This window comes from Choloepus didactylus, chromosome 7 (genome assembly GCF_015220235.1).
Source record: "Choloepus didactylus isolate mChoDid1 chromosome 7, mChoDid1.pri, whole genome shotgun sequence".
In the NCBI taxonomy this organism is placed as follows: Eukaryota; Metazoa; Chordata; class Mammalia; order Pilosa; family Megalonychidae; genus Choloepus; species Choloepus didactylus.
The window spans coordinates 69,755,072-69,777,275 of NC_051313.1; the positions used below are offsets into that span (position 1 = coordinate 69,755,072).

Consider the following 22,204-nt stretch of genomic DNA (forward strand, 5'->3'; position numbering starts at 1 on the left):
GGTTATCACTAGGGAGTGAAGTCAGATGACAATTGTTATTATTTTTATTTCATTCCCTCCTGTGCTGTTTGAATTTTTTATACCATGGTTGCAAAGGAGCAAAAAGAGAGATGACTGACTTGGGAGAATTTTACAGCCCTGGGCGGGGCGGGGGCAGGGGGGGGATGTGGGGGGAGAAATCATGGATGTGTGAAATAAACTGAGAATAATTGTATTACAAAGTAGCCTTCTTTTAAAGGAATTAAAGGTAGAAGAGTGATCTAAACAGGGTGTGGAGGATTTGCAAGGAGGACTGTTTTTCTTCTCCATAAGAAAGAGGTTTTTTTTGCCTTTGAGGATCTCAACTCAGTCTCATATGAACACATGAGCTTGGAAGCCTTGTCTGTTTTTGGTGCCATTAGTGTTCATCTCTTAGCACCTTGGATCAGAAGAGCTCTTAGAGCCATTTGGATGTTAATTACTGAAATCATCATCAATGATGATTTATGTCCTCTAGTTTCAGTCCATTTGCTGAATCTTATTGTCTGGAGCCCACATACTTTCCCAATGTCAAAGGTATAGAGAGACATGGCAGATGTTCTTGAACAATGTCTGCTCAATAGATTTGGTCCCTACTGTACCCCTGGAAGGATGCATTCTTATCAAGAACATAACAGGAGTCAGCTTCCCTATGGCCAGTCTTCTCTTCAAGATAAAGGATGGTGAAAATGGGAAACGTGTCTGTCAGGATTAAAAAGAGATGCTATACTTTTTCATCTTTTTAACAACTGCTTAATCCTTTATTACAATAGCAAGGAGTGGGGCTGCTAATTTTGCTCCTATTTGGGGTTTCTTTTTCAAATTGGAAACTCAATGCACAATTTTAAAGAGCTATATTGGCAAGCATTATAAAATAGTAGCATGAAACTTGTTAAAGATTCCATCTTTACATTTCCAAGTCTCTTGCTTTCCAGGCCAAGGCACTGTGAGCAATGCTTCTTTCTATAAAATGGATTATTTTAGGTTTCTGAGAATTCACATGACATTCTTTCTTGAGCTGTTATTACTGCCAAACCCCAAAGGGAAGAGTTTATCTTATTAATTAGATAAACATATGAAATTCTAACTTCTTAAATTATAGTATAACATTTATCTCAGGCCAAATAGGAATATATTGTGGTGGTTTTGTTATAATTTTAGCTTCTGCTTTGTTACGATACTTTAATATCCCCAGTGTGATAATAAGCAAACAGAATGTAGGATTTGGTTGAGAATCACTGAAGTATTGCTAAGAACATGCTGCAGTTCTTGTTACTGCACCACCAACAAAAGAGATGGACTTACCATTCCTTATCATATCACTCTCTGCTTAAAACTCTTCAAAGGCTTCCTCTTGTAATGAAAGTAAAATCCAAACTGTTTAGCCTGCCTCCAAGGCCTGGCAGCATCTGGCCCAACACCCCCCCCCCCCCCGACCTCACTGCCTTCTCTCCCTCTCATGTACTCTGCTCCAGCATTCTGGCTTCTTTCTGTTACCAAGAGAATGCTCTGGACCACGTTTGCATTGCTGGCTCCTTCTTGTCATTCAAGTGTCCTCTCCCCTAGAGGACTAACCTCACCATCCCCACAAGTCTCCTTCTCCCCATCGCTATTATTCCATAACTTCACTTCATTTTATTTTCTTGAGAGCACTATTTGAAATGATCTTGTTCATTTATTTCCTTGTCTTTTTTCCTGTTTTCCTTTGCTAAATGTGTGTTGAATAAGAATGGGGTAATGCCTGTTTTTGTTCAATATTGCATCAACAGGACTTAGAACAGGGCCTGGATGTAGGAAGCATTTAGTAAATCTTGGATGGTTAGATGGATGGTAGATGGATGGATGAATGGGCAAATAAAATGCAGATTGGCCATGACTACACTCCATTCTAGAAGTCTTAAAGGCTGACCTGGGAGGGAAGCAGAGACATGAGCAGTACACACTCAGGGGCAGAAGCAGCAACCCTTTCCCAGGGGGGCAAGACTGGATTCCACAAGTCAAGTCCAGATTTAAGATATGTCAGCAAGGTTGAACACAGATTCACATTGAAATTGCAGTTGGGGCTTTGTACAGATAAGAAAGACTGAAAGAAGAATTCAACCCTTGAAAAGGGCTGGCAAAATTCAGAAAGAGTGACCAGTATACAGAACTCAGCTCTGGAGAGTAAACCAAGGCAGAGAGGATTGCAAGTGTAGGTGGGTCATTTGGTACAGGGCAGGATGCAGCATGGTATGACCATTAGCGCTGCCTGTTTGATTCCACTCTGAATGAACTCTGGAGTGAGGTGGCAGAAGGCCATTTCCATATCCTTCTTGCTGGTTGGTAACAAGGTCCTAACCTGCAGCTCTGCAATAACAGGTTTAAATCAGAGCAAGGTGTCTGGAAAGTAGGTAGAACCTTATAGGTCACCAGGTTGTGGCCAGGACTGGGCAAGGGCTCCTGGTTTTCATGGTACTGTGCATTTTTCTTAGAATCCTAGATTATTGTAGCTGGAAGGACCAACTTATTGATAAGGGAAAAAAGAAAATCCAGGAAGGTTAAGTTTATGGTCAGAGACTAAAACTCTGATGTCTGTCTTGTGTTTTTTGTGCTACACAGGATGCTATTTCCCTTCTTGTAGAGAGGTGATTTTTCTATAACAGCATTTCTCTATTCCTTGGGGTCTAAATAGGTGTTATAAAAAGGGGGAGGGGGCGAGATGTTCAATATTCAGGCAATAATACAAATAATAATAGTTAACATTTGTTGAATATTTTCTATATTGTAGGCACTATTCTCCATGAATTGCATTTACTAGTTCATTTTATCTTCACAAAAAGATACTTTTATCATTTCCACCTCACAAATACAAAAGCTGAGCCAGAGAGGTTGAGTAATTTGCCCAAGGTCACAGATCTAGTAAGTGTAGAGGAGCACAAGGTACAAAGCCTGGCTCCAGAACTGCCCATTTGTAGCCCCTAGGCAATGATGCCTCTTCAAATAAGTTTGACTGCAAGACTTCCCAGGACCTTTTATGTACATAAGGACAATCTGACTCTCCTAGATAAGGAAAATAGTAAATACTATTTCCTCTGTGTATTTGACATAAGGAGGACTTTCTAGGGGCATTTTATGGGATTAATGTTCTGCAGAACACAGATGGGAGAGAGTATTTGCTAAAGATTTGAATGATCAAGGCAGAGTGCTCACATACACACAGTCCTGCTTAACTCCAAAAAAGGTAGTGCTGCACTTTTAGAACTTGATTGTCAAGAGGATACCATTTCTTCCTTTAATGACTGGTGATTCTTCTGGTCAAGGTCACCTTGGTCAGAATGGTACAACATGAATGACATCTGTCTTTGTTATTCCTTGATGCACACTGAATTGGGCCACAGGTCCAGAAGGGATGTCCCCTGCCCTGCTGAGCATTGCTTTCTCAATCTGCACCTACTTCCAGTTCTATTCCATTTGGGTCTCATCATCCCTAAATACTGCATAACTAGTGGTAGCATAACAAAGGGTTCTGATAATAGACTAAGCCATCTGGCTAAACTCTGTCTGTCTCCTGACTTATGCCTTGACTCCTGCTGTGAATGCTGAAGAGGAGTCTTTGGAAACTTATACCCAACTGGGACATAAGGATGGAGTGTTCTTTAGCTTACGTCCCCGAGCTGAGGAAACCTTTTTAGTTTATTCCCACACCTTACCTCATTAACTCTAGCTCTATCCAGCTGCTCCGGGCTGTTCAAACAATGTAAATGGAATTTTCCAGAGCACAGAGCCCCAGAATTGAAGCTTCTTCTTCCCAGGTAGATTGCTGCATTCTACAATAAATCTCAATGTTTTCACAAACATTACTTTTTTTAATCCTCACCCCCCATTTTAAAGTAAGTTACGTGGACAAGTTCCTGTGGCTACCAATATGCAGGCTATGTTTTAAAACTAGGTCTTCTAATTCTGAGTCTATTATTTACTCCATCTCACAAAAATTAAAGAAAATGCTAGTGGTCCTCTTGGACAGTTCTAGGTCTTGTGCATCTTATTTTTACAATCTGGAAGCAACAGTATCTCTTTGATGCTACCTACTTTTTCTAATATCATCCTTTAGAGAACTAGAACCTTCAAACATGGGAGAAATGTGAGTAATATTCTTAAGTGTTGTGGATTCTGGCAAATAATTTGAGCTTCATCAGATTCTAATTTTATGTATATGCTTGAATAATATGGTGAAATATGTAGAAAAGAAGAAACACAAAAGCTTTGCATACTTTATCAACTATCACCTAATAATCAGGGTTGCAGGAATATTTCCTCAGTTCTAGTTAGAGTTGAAATCATACATTGTTCAGTGGGAAGGGGTGAAGCAAATGAAACCTCTTTAATAAGGAACCCATATACTATTCCATAAAAGGAAATTCTCAAATTAATGTGTTATTTGTATGTAGTCTGATTTTAAATTTAAGAAACCTACTGACATGTAAATTTCATCATTTCCATGAAGTGGATATTCTCAGTTATTCAGAAATTAATAATTTAGCAAACAATTCTCCTATCTACTTTTTTTACTGCCTGTCAATATCTGTATCAAAAAAGAAAACATGAAAAATTTGGTTTAGTCATTATGCTGGTTTGAAGCTGTTATGTACCCCAGAAAAGGCCATGTTCTCTTAATCCATTTCTGTGGGTGCAGACCTATTGTGGGTGGGACCTTTTATTAGGTTATTTCAATTGAGATGTGAGCCACCCAATTCAAGGTGGGTCTTAATCCTTTACTGGAGTCCTTTATGGGAATAAAGACAGAAAAAGTCCAGAGAGTTCAGCGATAAATACCCACAGAAGTTTTGACAAAGCTTAGAGAGAAAAGCTCCAGAGATGCTGAGAGAGGACCCACCAAAGCTCAGAGAGGAGGCCACTGGAACCAGAAGCTGAAAGCAGTGAGACCCAGGAGTGAAAGGACCAGCAGATGCTGGCCATGTGCCTTGCTATCTGACAGAAGAACCTTAGATGCCAGCAGCCTTTCTTCAGAGAAGATATTGTCCTGTTGATGCCTTAATTGGGACATTTTTGTGGCCTTAGAACTGTAAATGTGTAACCTAGTAAATCCCCATTGTAAAAGCTCACCCATTTCTGGTATATTGTATTCCAGCAGCTTTAGCAAACCAAAACAGCCATTTTGCCTTTTATTGGCCTCTCAGATGAAAAGATTTGATGGTGTAGGAGGTTGAAGTTTTGGTTTGAACATTAAGACTTTTTTTTTTGAGAATCTGTGTGAGCTCCAAGAAATAGGTAGACAAAGGCCTAGGAACTTTACATATGAGTAGCAACAAGGAGTTATAGAAAGAGAAAGGAAGTTTCTTCTTGATACCATTTTTTCTTTCTACTTTGGACTTTAATTACCCGATTGAACTTCTCTGTCTACTATATACCATTTCATTTCTGGATAAATTATAGTCATTATTATTTTTTTAAGTAACATTTTCCCCCAATTATAAGACGATAACTACTTTTATGATTAAAAAAATAGAAAATACAGAAAAGTGTAAAGAAGAAAATTATAATCACTGAGAATAGCTAATATTAACATTTATAGTAATTCTTATTAGTTTTTTAATATATGATTATACACATGGACACATATATTTTAATATAAAATGAATATCATTGGAGACACTGGGACTCAGTTATTGCAGTAGTGTTCTCTTTCTTGTGTTTCATCTTCTGACATGAAGACAGACAGTCTTCCCAGGCAGCAACAGTAGCTATGAATCAAGACCCTGGGAACCTTATGCAGTAGGACCTTGTTTCACAGGAACTCAACACACATGAATTCAGGTATTTGTGATTAGCAATTGAAAAAAATAAAGGCAGAGAGAGAGAATTAAGATTTTAAAAAATTATTTCTATGCTTAATTTTGTTTCCTTATTGTTATAGGGTATTTATTTGTCTTATTTGTAAACAAAAAAAAAAGTGTGATAGGTATGTTCATATAAGAAATATTTCTTAAATAATGGGGTTCACTATTATGCATGATTTTCAACTTAACACCTAAGGTCTTCGAACATGTTCATCGTGTAAAACGATGTCCTACTGTGTATAAGGGTCCTGTGATTAGGTGATGTGGATGGGGACGGAGACTTGTGAGCCATTCCTGACGTTCAAGGACTGCTGCAGATGTAACGAAGGAATAGACCTGCACCTAGATGGGCTGCACTTGCTTCTGTTTCTGCTCAGCTCTCCTGGTAATGCGCATGTGCATCCCAGAGAATCTAGAAGGGAGTAGCTTGGCACTCACAGATCCAGAAGCGTCTCAGCCTTCTTTCTTTCAGGCTAATGCCTTTGATCTCAGTGGGCAGAGATAATCAGGAGTTCAGTGCTACTCATTATACTTTGGGAATCCAGTCTCAAAGGTAGTGATTACTGCTCTGGCTATTTTCAGTCTCTCTCTTCAAAACAGATTTCTGAGAATTGGCTTCGCAATTTGGGTGTGAAAAGGATGTTGCCTTCTTCATTCCATTTCACCCTGCAGAACATTCTGTGGTTTGGAGAAATAAATGGATATCCTGAGTTTAATAAGTGGGTATCCTTAGTTTAATGCCATTCTCTAGTCTGAATTCTCCCTTCCTTGGCCTCCTTCATATTGGACTTTATTGTTTTGCCATACTCCAGAGAGAATGTAGAGGACTGGGCCAGGAAGAGAGCCTGGAGGAGCCCACCTTGCTGCCACATTGCAGCTGCTTGCCCTGCATGACTTCTCACTGAGACATTTCTATCCCTACCAAAAAGTCAAAATTGCAGACAAAGCTGGACCATTTCTAGGCCCTTGGTGGCACTGAGGCTTTACTCTGAGGAGCTGCCATTTGGAAGAGGAGGTTTGATTGGTTTGGGGGTGTTCTGGCTTTGCTCCGTCAGAGGAGCAGGAATGAGGTATAGCTCAGTACATCAAGGATTATGTCTGTTTTTTTTTAATGCAATTTTATTGAGCTATATTCCAAAGCACATAATCAGTGGCTCACAGTATGATCATATAGTTGTGCATTCATTGCCACAATCAATTTTAGAACATTTTAACTACTCCAAAATAAAGAAAAAAATAAAAAAGAACACCCTAAATATCCCATACCTCTTATCTCCCCCTATTATTTATATATTTTTGTCTTTGTTTTATTAATCATCTTCCTATACACTGGATAAAGGGAGTGCAGCCACAGAGTTTTCACAATCACATGATCCCACGATAAAAGCTATGTCGTTATGCAATCATCATCAAGAATCAAATCTACTGGATTACAGTTCAACAGATTCAGGTATTACCTTCTAGCTATAATAATACACTAGATTATAAAAGGGAATATCTATATAATGCATAAGAATTACCTCCAGTATGGCTTTTCAACTCTATTCAAAATCTCTTAGTCACTGAAACTTTATTTTGTTTCATTTCTTTTCCCTCTTTTGGTCAGGAAGGCATCCTCAATCCTACAATGCCAGGACCAGGCTCATCCCTGAGAGTCATGTGTCACGTAGGGGGCAGGGTAGTGAGTTTGTTTGCAGAATTGGCTGAGAGAGAGAAGCCACATCTGAGCAATGAAAGAGGTTCTCTGGGGGTGACTCTTAGGCATAATTAAGTAGACTTAGCTTTTCCTTTGCAGGAAAAAGTTTCACAAGATAAGGGCAAGCCCTGTGATCAAGGGCTTGACTTATTAAATTGGGAGTCAATATCAAGAATATTAAGAATTCCCCAGGTGGGGAATTTTAATATTTCCATATTTTTCCCCAGCCCCTCAAGGGGACTTTGCAAATTCCTTTTTATTTTCTGCCCAAAATACTCTGGGATATATTGGAGTATTACATTAACCTGTGCAGAATAACAAGATCTCATTCCCTATTCTAGGTTCCATGTAATTATGTTGTTAAATAAAGTGACCATACATACTACTAAATTAGATAGTGTGCTACAGAGAATATAAATTTTGTACCAAATAAACATCTCTTAAATAACAGTTAAAACCCAGGAATAGATGGGACTGCTATAAGAGCTTACAATCTAGAAACCTTTACGATAAGGCTTACTGAACATTCTGTATTCCTACATTGTTGATTGCTCAATCTCTACCCATGTTCTATCCCCTGATAACCTATGCTCCTGAATTCAATTCTCAGCATTTGCTCATTGTAGTTGGTTTATAATAGTGAGACCTTACAGTATTTGTCCTTTTGTTTCTGGCTTATTTCACTCAACATAAAGTCCTAAAGATTCATTCACCTAGTTGCATGCCTCACAACTTCATTCTTTCTTGCAGCCGCTCAATATTCCCTTGTATGTATATATCACAGTTTGCCCTTCTATTCACTAGTTGATGTACCCTTGGACCACTATCATTCATTGCAAATCATGAATACTGCCGCCCTAAACCAGTGTACAAATGCCTATTCCTGTCCCTGCTTTCAGTTTTTTCAAGTGTATCCAAATAAGGCTTTGCAGGATCATATGGCAACCCTATACTTAGCCTCCTGTGGAACTACCACACTGCCCCCCAGAGGGGCTGCACCATTCTACTTCCCTACCAACAGTGAATAGGTAAATTCTCTCTCTCCATCTCTTCTCCAGCACTTATCTTTCTTTTTATTTTTTAAGCAGTTTTTATTCACACACCATACAATTCATCCTAAATGAACTATCAGTGGCTCCCAGTATAATCACATAGTTAGTTATGCATTCACCACCACAGTCTATATGAGAATATTTGCATTTCTTCTGCAAAAGAAAGAAGAGGTAAAAAATAAAAGAATAAAGGGTAAAAAAAATTAAAAAGGAGAAACACCACCACTACCAATAAGAATCTCATCCCTTCCCTTATATCCCCCTTTATTGACATTTAGCTTTGTTACAATTAATGGAAGAATATTACAATGCTACTAACTGTAGACCCTAGTCTGTGTTAATTGTATTTTTCCCCATGTACCATCCCATTTTCAACACCTTGCAATGTTGACATTCGCTTGTTCTCCCTCATGTAAAAGTTTTTTTTACATTTCTACATTTAATCACCATCATTGTCTACTCTAGGTTTTGCTAAGTTATACAGTCCCAGTTTTTATCCTCTTTCTTTCCTTCTGGAGTCATACATGCCCCTAGCCTTCCTCTTTCAACCATACTGATGCTCTGATTTGCTCATTATACTTTCAATATTGTGCTACCATCAGATAGTATTGTGCTACCCATTTCTGGATCTTTACTAGCAATCCTGTTGAATATTCTGTACTCCTTCAGCATAATGCCCAATCTCTACTCTCTTTCTTCCTCCTGGTTACCTGTGTTCTTAACTTCAACTCTCAGAGTTTACACATTATAGTTAGTTCAAATTAGTGAGACCACACAGTATTTGTCCTTTTTTTTCCTGGCTAATTTTGCTCAACATAGTGTCCTCAAGGTTCATCCACATTGTTGCATGCATCATGACTTTATTCTGTTTCACAGCTGTGTGATATTCCATCATATGTATATACCACAGTTTGTTAATCCACTCTTCCATTGGTGGACATTTGGATTGTTTCCATCTCTTGGCAATTGTGAATAATGCTGCTATAAACATTGGTATACAAATGTCCATTCATGTCTAGCCTTCAGTTCCTCTGAGTATATACCTTGTACTGGGATTTCTGGATCATACGGCAGTTCTATGCTTAGCTTCCTGAGGAACCACCAAAACTGCCTTCCAAAGCAGGTGAAACATTCTGCATTCCCACCAACAAGTGAATAAGTGTACCTCTTTCTGCACATCCTCTGCAATGCTTGTAATTTTCTGGGGTTTTTTGGATAATGGCCATTCTAGTAGGTGTAAGATGATTTCTCGTGGTTTTGATTTGCATTTTCCTAATAGCTATTGAAATTGAACATCTTTTCATGTGTTTTTGAGCCATTTGTATTTCCTCTTTGGAAAAGTGTCTGTCCATGTCTTTTGCCCATTTTTTAATTGGGTTGTTTGTCTTTTTGTTGTTGAGTTGTAGGATCTCTTTCTATATTTTGGATATTAAACCCTTATCTGATATATGGTTTCCAAATATTGTCTCCCATTGCATAGGCTGCCTTTTTACTTTCCTGAATTTTAACGTGCAAAAGTTATCAGTTTTGAGAAGATCCCATTTATCTGTTTCTTCTTTCATTGCTCACACTTTGTGTTTAAGGTCTAGGAAACCACCTCTTATCACAAGATCTTTAGGATATTTCCCTACATTTTTCTCTACAGGTTTTATGGTTTTAGCTCTAATGTTTAGGTCTTTGATCCATTTTGAGTTAACTTTTTATAAGGTGTGAGATAGAGGTCCTCTTTCATTCTTCTGGATATGGATATCCAGTTCTCCAAGCACCATTTTTTGAAGAGGCTGTTCTGTCCCAGTTGAGTTGACTTGACCTCCTTATCAAAGATCAATTTTCCATAAATGAAGGGGTCTATTTCTGAACACTCAGTTTGATTCCATTGGTCAGTATACCTGTCTTTATGCCACTACCATGCTGTTTTGACCACTGTAGCTTAGTAATGTTTTAAAGTCAAGTAGTGTGGTACCTCCCACTTCAGTTTTCTTTCTCAAGATATTTTTAGCTATTCAGGGCACCCTGCCCTTCCAAATAAATTTGATTATTAGTTTCTCTATTTCTGCAGAGTTAGTTTTGGGATTTTGATTGGTATTGCATTGAATGTATAAATCAAGTTGGGTAGAATTGGCATCTATATTTATAGTCTTCCAATCCATGAACACAGTATGTCCTTCTATTTATTTAGGTCTTTCTTGATTTTGTTTAGCAGTTTTTTCTAGTTTTCTGGGTATAGGTCTTTATGTTCTTGGTTAAATTTATTCCTAAATATTTGATTATTTTCATTTCTATTGTAAATGGAATTTTTTTTCTTGATTTCCTCCTCAGATTGCTCCTTACTCGTGTATAGTAACGCTACTGATATTTGTTTGTTGATCTTATACCCTGCCACTTTGATGTACTCATTTATTAGCTGTCGCAGCTTTGCTGTAGGTTTTTCAGGATTTTCTACATATAGAATCGTGTCATGTGCAGACAGTGAAAGTTTTACTTCTTCCTTGCCAAGTTGGATGACTTTTATTTCTTTCTTTTTTCTTTTTTTGCCTAATTGCTCTAGCTAGAACTTCCAGCACAATGTTAAATAACAATGGTGACAGTGGGCATCTTGTCTTGTTCCTGATCTTCAAGGGAAGAAGCTTTCAGTCTTTCCCCATTGAGTATGATGTTAGCTGTGGGTTTTTCATATATTGCCTTTATCATGTTTTGGAAGTTTCCTTCTATTCCTATCCTTTGAAGTGTTTTCAGTGAGAAAGGATGTTGCATTTTGTCAAATCCCTTTTCTGCATTGAGATTTTCGTGTGGTTTTTTCCCCTTTGAATTATTGATGTGGTGTATTACATTACTTGATTTTCTTGTGTTGAACCACCCCTGCATACCTGGAATAAAACCCACTTGGTCATGGTGTGTAGTTCTTTTAACGTGCTCCTGGATTTGATTTGCAAGAATTATGTTAAGAGTTTTTGCATCTGTATCCATTAAAGAGATTGATCTGTAATTTTCTTTTCTTGTAGTATCTTTGGCTTTGGTATTAAGGTGATGTTGGCTTCACAGAAGGAGTTAGGTAGCTTTCTCTCCTCTTCAGTATTTTTTTGAAGAATTTGAGCAGGATTGGTACTAATTCTTTCTTGAATGCTTGGTAGAATTTACATCTGAAGCCATCTGGTCTTGGATATTTCTTTTTTGGGAGATTTTTATAACTGATTGGATCTCTTTATTTGTGATTGGTTTGTTGAGGTCTTCTGTTTCTTCTTGAGTCAATTTTGGTTGTTCATGCTTTTCTAGGAGGTTGTCCATTTCATCTAAGTTGTCTAGTTTAAAAGCACATAGTTGCTCATAGTATCCTCTCATTATCTCCTTTATCTCTTTGGGGTTAGTAATTATATCCCCCCTGCCATTTCTGATTTTATTTATCTGCATCCTCTCTCTATTTTTCTTTGTCAGCCTAGCTAAGGGTCCATCAATTTTATTAATTTCCTTAAAGAACCAACTTTTGGTTTTGTTGATTTTCTCTATTGATTTCATGTTCTCAATCTCATTTATTTCTGCTCTAATCTTTGTTATTGCTTTCCTTCTGTTTGCTTTGAGGTTAGTTTGCTGTTCCTTCTCTAGTTCCTCCAGGTGAGCAGTTAAGTCTCCTGTTTTTGCTTTCTTCTTTGTTAATATATAGACGTTTAGGACAATAAATTTCTCCTTCAGAACTGCCTTTGCTGCATCCCATAAGTTTTGATATGCTGGGTTCTCATTTTCATTTGCCTCGAGATATTTACTGATTTCTCTTGTAATTTCTTCCTTGGTCCACTAGTTGTTTAAGAGTGTGTTGTTTAGCCTCGATATATTTGTGAATTTTCCAGTCTTCTGCCTGTTATTGATTTCCAGCTGTATTCCATTGTGATCTGAGAAAGTGTTTTGTATAATTTTGTTGTTTTTAACTTTATGAGACTTGCTTTGTGTCCCAACATGTGGTCTATCCTTGAGAATGATCCATAAGCGCTTGAGAAAAATGTGTATCCTGATGTTTTGTGGTACAATGTTATATAAATGCCTGTTAAGTCTAGTTCATTTATCACACTATTCAAAATCTTTGTTTCCTTATTGATCCACTGTCTAGATGTTCTATCTATTGTTGAGAGTGGTGTATGAAAGTCTCCAACTATTAGTGTAGATGTGTCTACTTCTCCTTCAGTGTTGTCAGTGTTTGCCTCATGTATTTTGGGGCACTCTGGCTCAGTGCATAAATATTTATGATTGTTATTATTCTTGATGAATTGTTTCTTTTTTTAATGCATAGTGTCTTTCTTTGTTTCTTTTAATTGCTTTATATTTGAAGTCCAGTTTGTCTGATATTAGTATAGCTACCCCTGCTCTTCTCTGATTGTTGTTTGTGTGAAATATCTTTTCCCAGCCTTTCATTTTCAACCTATTTTTGTACTTGGGCCCTGTGTTTTAATCCATTCTGCCAGTCTGTGTCTTTTGACTGGGGAGTTTAATCCATTAACATTTAATGTTATTACTGTGAAAGCAGTACTTTCTTCTCCCATTTTGTCTTTTGGATTTTATGTCGTATCTTATTTTTTTCCTTCTCTTTTTACCCTTATTGATAATTTTTATTTCTACATTCATCTCCATACCTCTCTCTCCTGTCTTTTCCTAACTGCCTTTAGTGCTCCTTTTAGAATTTCCTATAGAGCCTGTCTCTTTTTCACAAACTCTCTCAGTGTCTGTTTTTCTGAAAATATTTTAAACTCTCCCTCATTTTTGAAGGATAGTTTTGCCAGATATAGAATTCTTAGTTGGCAGTTTTTCTCTTTCAGTATCTTAAAATATCATACCACTGCCTTCTCAGCACCATGGTTTCTGCTGAAAAATCAGCACATAGACTTATCAAGCTTCCCTTGTATGTGATGGTTCACTTTTCTCTTACTGCTTTCAGAATTCTCTTTGTTTTTGACACTTGACAATCTGATTAATAAGTGTCTTGAAGTAGGTCTATTTGGATCATTTCTGTTTGGGGTATGCTGCCCTTCTTGGATCTGTAATTTTTTGTCTTTCATCAGAGTTAGGAAATTTTCAGTGATTATTTCCTCCATTATCCTTTCTGTCTCTTTTCCCTTCTCTTTTTCTGGGACACCCATAACATGTATATTTCTGCACTTCATATTATCATTCAGTTCTCTGAGAACCTGTTCATATTTTTCCATTTTTTTTCCCTAACTGTTCTTTTGCAGGTAGGACTTCAGATGTCTTGTCCTCTAGTTCACTAGTCCTTTCTTCTGCCTCTTCAAATCTGCTATTGTATGTCTCCATTGTGCTTTTCTTCTCTTTTATTGTGCATTTAATTCCCGTAAATTCTCTGTGTTCACTCAGTGTCTTCTTTATACCCTTGATCTCTTTTGCAATGTTTTCCTTCAACTTATTGATGTGATTTAGAGTTGTTTAAACATCTTTAATTAGTTGTTTCAATCCCTGTGTCTCATTTGGAGTTTTAGTTTGTTCCATTGACTGAGCTTTTTCTTTGTGCTTCCTGGTTTGACTCATGATTTTTTGCTGGAGTCTTAGCATCTGATTTCCTTGGTTATTTTATTCTGGATGTTGTTTTCTCTCTTTTACCTAGGGTTTTCTGTTGCCTGGCTTCGTTCTCTATCAGTTCTTTGACATTCAGTTCAACTTTTCTGGACCTCTAGCATAGCTTCTGTTTAACTGATCAGAATTTTTCAGCTCTTGTTCTTGCCCTGCCTAGATGGAGAATCTCACCAGATAGGATTGACCCCAATTGGATTTTCCTAGACGAGACAGGCCCAGGTCTCAGAAAGAGGATGTAATCAGTATCAAGGCTCCCTGGGGATGAGACCCAGAAGGGTGCCAGACTTTCCTGTGAAGTTTCTTGATTCTGGGATTTCCTATCCTGCCCAGCAGGTGGCACTCATCAGCCCGCAGTGTCCCACCAGCATAAAGTGGTATGGTGCCTTTAATTTCAGCAGACCCTGTTCCTGCCAGGGATGTAGTTGAGGCAGAGTCTGAGGCAAAGGGCAGGGTTAAACTGCTTCTGTTTTCCAGGCTCTGGGGTCTCTCTCTGAATGAGAGCTGCCACTTGTGCTGGGCCTTGCCCTCACTCCCCTCTCTTGGGGAAGATGTGCCCTTCAGGGAATTATCTCCTTCACCTACTAGTTACTTTGTCTCTCAGATGTTCCTTAACTCTGCCCTTGCCTGGGTCAGTGCTGAAAACTGAGAAAGCATGCTGCTTTCCATGTGCTCAAATGTACAAAAAAAAAAAATCCTTTTCAGAGCCAGTCCCCAGTGTCGTGCTTTGTCAGTCAAGAGCCAGAGTTGGTATCCAGTTCTATGTACCCCTTTTCTGCACCCAGCCAACTCCAAACACCTCTGTTTTTCTGTTTTTTGTTTATTTGTTTTTCTGTCAGCTCCGCCTCCTCTCTGCCACATAGAGAGCTCCAGGTTCCTTTCGTGCTTTCTCTGGGTTTATCTGTGCTCAGAGCTTATATTCAGCAGTTTGAATTTGTTAATTAAATCTACAATTGGAGTTTGGTTGAGCTACCTTCCATTGCTCCTAGTGGAGACTACATTTTCCCATGGACAAGTGATTCCAGACTAGTATGACATGCTGGTGAGGGAGGGACACCAGCCTCCACAGATTGGGAGACCTACTTAAAGTTCTGGGCTGTGATCTCAGCCCTTCCACCCATTCCAGACTGGTGTATCATGTGTGTCTGGTCACAGAAGTCCCCCTCCTGTCTGTTTGTTTTTAATAATGTTTTTCCTGGTTTCAAAAGAAATGCAAACTCATGATAGAAAATGTGGTATGTTTTTCATTAACAAAACAATACTTACTTTCACTTGTAGACTAAAAAAATAGAATCCTGAGGTCAAAGCAACTACTTTCCTGCCCAATTCAGTCCATCTTCCTTCATGGCTGGGTGGGGAGAGAAGGTCTGGTAGCAATGCCTGACAGCCTTTGGCAGCCTTTGGGATTTGGGGACACTTATTGCCTCTGAAATTGGAATGGGAGGGTGGTTGCTGGAGGACAGAAGAATTCGACTAATTCTGTGGTGACATGATTATGGATGGTACTGGTTCTTAAATGCCAGTTTACATGAGAAGCTTATTTAGAATTCAGATTCCTGAGTGAGAGCTTGAGGGATTCTGATTCAATAATACTAGAGTACAGCCTGGGAACCTGCATTATAACAGACATCCCAAAGTGGTTCTAATATAGACTTTCAAGAACCAAACTGAGAAACCACTTATATTATAATAAAACATATCATTAAAGTGAGAAATGAAAGTAAAAAGCTCTTATAGTTATGACGACCTAGTCACTGGCTCAGATAGCTTCATTATTTTCTTCTTTTTTTTCACTTTTCCTTACTAACTTGTACTTACCACAGTCCCTGACTATTTATTTAAATAAACTGAACCATTGTTATAGTTTTTCTTTCACTTTTTTTTCTTCTACTGTAACTTTTCCTTTTTAAACTCTGATGCTGTGTGAAGTGCAGACATTAATTGCCTCTGTAACTCGCCTTTCTGCCATTTGGTCTGAACTCCCAGCATCCCAGCATCCCAGCATGCCGCACTCTCTGGGCTTCCTCCTCCTCTCAGGGATGTGCAGCCACTGTACTACTCTCTCCTTTTCACGGTGGTGGGACAGTCACTTGCCTTGATGAAGGAGACTCAAGGTCTAGTCTCCTACTGGACTTGTGACCTTGGTCTAGTCAGGAAACCTCTGTGGGTCCCAGTTGCTTTATCTGTACAATGAGGTTGTTAGGTTAAATTAGATTTCACTATTTTTGAAGTGCCTTTTAAAGTAGATGCACAGAGTCATTTTGTCTGGTCCCAGCTGTTGCTAATTTATTCATCCCCCCCCCCCACTGAATAATACAACTTTATTCCTTAAAGGACTAGATCCTTATTTCTTTTGAGCATCTTGGAAGTGTTTAACCAAAGAAAAGCATAGAAAAAGCCAGAGTATGCAATTATTTATTTATTTATTTATTTATTTATTTTTGCATGTCTATTCTTCCCTGGAGAATGGAGTCTGTGCTTGTAGGACTTTCCTACAGAAAAGGAAAGTCAGGAATGACAGGGTTAGTTTCTCCTGGTCCTTGGTTCCATCTGGCTGTGAGACTTAGGTCACTTCTTCATGTGGATACAAGCAAATGGAGAATCCTGTCAGAGGAAAGGAAGAGGAAGAAACTTGGCATGTTGTTCTCTGGACAGCCCTTGATTTCCTGGCTTCCCTTTTCCTTCTCTACCCTCCTTTAGGATTCTTCCACTTTTAGTTTCACCCTTGGATTTTGATCCTGGATCCTGGTCTACACTGAAGCATCTGTGGCTTAGGAATTTTCTGGTGGTTGTGTGTTTGTATTTATTTTATTTATCAATGTGGTTACTTCAAGATAGTTTTTTAAAACGTGAACTCTTCCTTTGCCTTAAAGCTCCTAACTAGAGGACATCATTCTTTCTACATGCTGAGCGTGTTGTGTTCAGTCAAGTGGCTTTCCACTGGTGGGTCTTTCTTCCTTGAAGAGGAGGCTGAAGGTATATGTTTGCTTTGAGAAACAAGTTGGTATCAAGAGTGAAACGACTGAACTCCCTTCTCCCACAGTGTGCCGATTTGAATGCATTTTGTCCCCCAGACGCCATTATCTTTGATGTAGTCTTGTGGGACAGACTTTTGGTGCTGATTAGATTTGCTTGGAATGTGCCCCACCCAGCTGTGGATGGTGACTCTGGTGGGATACTCCCATGGAGGCATGGCCCTGCCCATTCAGAGTGGGCCTTGATCTAGGGAGCCATATAAAGGTGCTGACTCAAAGAGGTTTTCCGGACGGAGTGCAGCTGTGAGTGATGTTATTTGAAGAGGAGCAAGCTTGCTAGAGAGGAATGTCCTGGGAGAAGCCATTTTGAAACCAGAACTTTGGAGCAGACGCCAGCCATGTGCCTTCCCAGCTAACAGAGGTTTTCCGGACGCTATTTGCCATCCTCCAGTGAAGGTACCCGATTGCTGATGTGTTACCTTGGACGTTTTGTGGCCTTAAGACTGTAACTGTGTAGTGAAATAAACCCCCATTTTATAAAAGCCTATCCATCTCTGGTGTTTTGCATTCTGCAGCATTAGCAAACTAAAACACACAGACAGGTGCTGTGTTCTTTGCAGGAGCTTTCCTTGGCTAGAAGAGGAAGCAACAGCCTGGGAAGGATGCCAGTCTTCAAGGAAATGATGGATTGGAACGTGAAACCATTCTAAGTCTCAGTTGAGAACCTCTCGTGAGCTCTCCTAGTAATGACTAATTGCTTTAAGAAAGAGAAGATTTAAGACTAAGTGTTGGGAAACTAGGTAAAAGAAATTGTGAGGAGCAAAAATGAAGTGATCTTATTGTCCTTTTGGTCCTTGCCCTTGTAGTGCTGAAGCAGTGGATATGAGATATAGTGGAGGAAAAGTCCTGGATTGGAGGTGACAGATAGGTCTGGGTTATAATCTCCCCTCCCTTTAGAGATCAGCACATTGCTTCTTTGTGGGTTAGAAGTTGGGAATGATGGTCACAGAGGAGTGATTATATTGGAACAGCAAAGAAAGTTATTTCTATAGGTTCAACAAGGGGCTTTATGTAGTTAGCTTCAGAGGTTAGTGTTCAGTAATTTAGGACAGTTTGATTAATCTGTAGGATACGAGGGGGTGTCCAGTATATTGCCTGAAGCTGGGATTATGGAACATAGACTAAATTGGAGTAAATAATTAACTGAATAATGTTCAGGTACTGGCACCTTTTTTTGTCTCATTAGAGCTGAGCTGAATGCAGTTTTTAGAAAATTACATTTGTCTGTAAGTACCAGTGTTTCTGGCTTTTTATTGACCTTAAATTGTTAGTTTCATTGTCATTGAACTTCAGTTTGAAAAATCATTTGTAAAGGTGATAAACATTTGATACACTGTCCATTTGAACCATCAGTTGCTTTTCAGCATCAAGTCTCCCAAATTTGCTAATGTGTTTAGCAGGAATCAGAGTCCTGAAAACAGAAGACATGGTTCTTGGTATTTTAATATTTAATAGGCAAACTTAATATGCTTACATTTATTGTGATTACTAATATAGTTGGACTTATTTCTACCATTTTTGTATGTGTGGGGGGTGTAGCTTTTTGCTTGCCATACTTGACCTTTTCTTCTTATTTCTTGCCCTTGTTGTCTTAATGGTTTTTTATCCCTTTTTTTTTTTTTCCTCCTCTAAATTTCTCTGCTGGTTTGGCAATAATAGCTTGCAGTTTTCTTCTTCGAATCATTACCCTTAAAAATTTTAAATATATAAAACATGAAGCTTTCTAGAAAAGATAGAATTATTCAGTATCCTTTACCTTTTTCAAACAGACAAGGACCTTCCTGTGACTTAATAAGTGCTCTTTCCTGTCATCCCACATCTTCCTCATAACTATCATCTTCTGTTTTTGTTTCACTTAAAAATATATAAATTAGTTATTAATTTTAGATATTTTAATATTTCTTAATATACACATATCAGGTGTCATGGTTTTTTGTTTTTGTTTTTGTTTTTTTTCCTTGCATCCCACATCCTTTGGTATCCTTTTCACTGATGGTCTGTGAATGGTAAACTTTCTTAGTGTTTGTATGCCTAAAAATTTCTTTGTTTTGTTCACAGTCTTGAACAAGGCTTGGTACAGAATTCTGTACCCCTTTTACAGTTTGAAGATCTATCACTCATTATCTTCTATCACCTATTTTTGTTGATAAAAAAAGCTGTTGTAAAATGATTTACTGTTTCTTTGAAGATAACCTGCCTCCTTTTCTTTTCTGCTGGTCTATAAGATTTTATCTTTGTGCCTGATGCACCGTAGTTTTACAGTGATGTCTAGGTGTGGGTGTTTTTAATTTATTCTACATAGTACTCTGTGAACTCTCTATGTGAGGACTCCTCTTTTTAATTAATTCTGGAAAATTGTCAGCCATTTTATATTACAGTTCCACTAGTCCCCCAATTTCAGTCTTCTGACCTCCTCTTAGACATATATTGGAGCCTTTATCCATTCTCCTTATCTCTTAACTGTTTTTTCATGTTTTTTTGTTTTTATCTCTCAGTGTTGCATTCAGGATAAATTCCTCAGTACTAGATCTTCCAATTCACTCATTCTGGTTTTATCACCACTATTAAGTTTCATTTCTATGGCTATATTTCTCATTTCCAATATATCAGTTTATTCTTGATCTTTCTGAGGAACTCAAAGATACCTGTTTTTAAATATTTGTAGTATGCTCTATTATTTTAATTTTGCCTGGAGTTATTTAATCTTCCAGTTGTCAGTTTTGTGGCTGTTTTATTTAGGGTTTGATTTCTTATGTTTTGGAATTTTGGTTTGCAAGTTCACCTTTGTGTGATTAAGTTCTCTTTTCTTTTCCTTACTCTCCCCACCCACCTGGTAGTTGTGCAGCTGCCTCCCTGGGCCTCTGGTCCAGTACAGAGGCTACAGTAGTGGCTCTCTGTGGTGATATTGGGGTTTTCTGCAGATTGCTTACTTAGCCAGCAGACAGCTTGGCTCATTTTCTCTCTGGAGGTTGAGTCTGTATCTTCCCTTTTATCTAAATGTGCAGCTTTATATAAATCAAAGCTCCTAGCAGTTGTCAACAGCAGCTTTCTTTGGTCTCCTTTCATAAATACCTGGCAGCCATCCTGAGTCCAGGCCCCCTAACCCCCTGGAGCCTCACTTGGCTTCAGCCCCAGCAGCACCTCTCCACTTTGTGCTTCTGGTCCATAGCTATGTTTACCTTGTGTTTTGAGTACAGCTGTCATGATTATTTTTCTCATTTTATGTTTTCTCAATCCTTATCATATATTTGAAGATTTCAAGGCAAAGATTTTTAGTGCCATCTTTGGCTATCTATATCTTAACCTTGGTTTTTTATCTATAGAAGGAGAGTAACAACTGCCTTTCCTGTCTGTGAAAACACTATGCAAATAATAAAGGCAATTTTAGAATTAATGTAATCAGTATCACATTTACCACTGCTTTCTGCCTTTGAAGTTACATCTGTTCAGGATGAGAGATAGCATGTTGGAGAATACAATATCTTAGATCATAATAGAATTTAACATCTCAAAAATTTTAGTTGTCTGCTAAATGTTGTTAGCATTTCAGATCACAGATTTAGAGTGATCTCTAGAGGTAACTGGATTCTGGCTTTGCTATTACTTTTAGATTGCATGAAATGAAAAGCAAATTGCATTAATGACGGTAGAGACAGCTTAACCATTCACTGGATTTTCAGTTTTTATTAACTGTATTTTTGCATTTTTAACCCAGTGATGGTATCCAGAATATAACTTGTCATTTGGTAGTTTGATGTTTAGTTATTCATCTAAACTAAACTTGCTCTGGATATAAAAGAGTTTTTTAAACTTTGTCTCTCAGTTGCTTCTCACTATTGTTTCCTAATGCTGAAGGCCTAGAGAGTCTCACAGTGAAATGATGCTTTTTATCAGTTTTGTGAGCCATTTTGTTTATGTCCTTCCCTGCTTTCCTTTTCTCATGTGACCATGTGATTTTAAAAACCTTGTGACTGACACTCTCTTTATCCAGCATATGGGTAGATGAGTAATAAAATAAAGGCAATAAAAATTATAGGGGGGATAAGGACTATGGGATGTTTTTGGTGTTTTTTTTAAATTTTTATTTCCTTTTTGGAGTAATGGAAATGTTCTAAAATTGATTGTGGTAATGCATGCACAACTATATGATGATACTTTGAGCCACTGATTGTATACTTTGGGTGTATTATATGATGTGTGACTATATCTCAATAAAATGGCATAAAAAAAGAGACATCCAGCTAAAACAAAGTGATTCCAATATGCTAAAAGTAAAGGAAGAGACAAAACCATACTAGGAAAATAGAAACAAAAACAAAGAAGTGGTAGTGATCCTGAACATCAGAGTAAAATTCAAGGCCAAAGCATTAAATATGATAAAGAAGAACACTTTTTAATGCTAAAGCCACAGCTTACTAACAAAAACAAACAAGAGAAAGGCCTTTCCACCTGGACATTTATAAATCCTCCTGTTAAATAATTGCTGGGTGAAAGGAGACATACAAACTGAAATTATACAGTTAAGAAAAATGATAACAATATGTGGTCTTTTGTGACTGGCTTCTTTCATGTAGCATAATGTTTTCTGGGTTCATCCATGTTGTAATATGTATTCACACTTCATTCCTTTTTAAAGCAAAAAAATATTCCATTGTATGAATATTCCACATTTTGTTTATCCTTTTATCAGAGGATGGACATTTGAGTTGTTTCAACTTTTTGGCTATTATGAATAATGTTTCTATGAACATTTGTGAACAAGTTTTTGTGTAAATATGTTTTCATTTCTTTGTGGTATATACCTAGACTAGAATTGCTGGGTCATATGGTAACTCTCTGTTTCACCTTTTGAGGAACTGTCAGACTATTTTCCAAAGCAGCTTCACAATTTTATAATTTTATGACCCCATTTATCTTAAATGTCTATAATTTGAAAGACCGAAAGTAGATTAGTGATTTCCTAAAACTGGGGGTAGGTGGGGATGGGGAATGGGGAGT

The 22,204-nt window shown here is 38.0% G+C and overlaps 1 protein-coding gene across 1 annotated transcript in view; it reads left to right on the top strand.

The window, feature by feature from the left end:
- UBE3D (ubiquitin protein ligase E3D) overlaps positions 1 to 18,332 on the top strand; it is a 168,443-nt gene extending 150,111 nt beyond the window's left edge. Inside the window, exon 11 of the mRNA XM_037842951.1 lies at positions 17,767 to 18,332. Within this exon, the coding sequence (XP_037698879.1) occupies positions 17,767 to 17,856 (90 nt within the window). The 3' untranslated portion in view covers positions 17,857 to 18,332. The remainder of the gene's footprint in view (positions 1 to 17,766) is intronic.
- Positions 18,333 to 22,204: the final 3,872 nt, after the last annotated feature.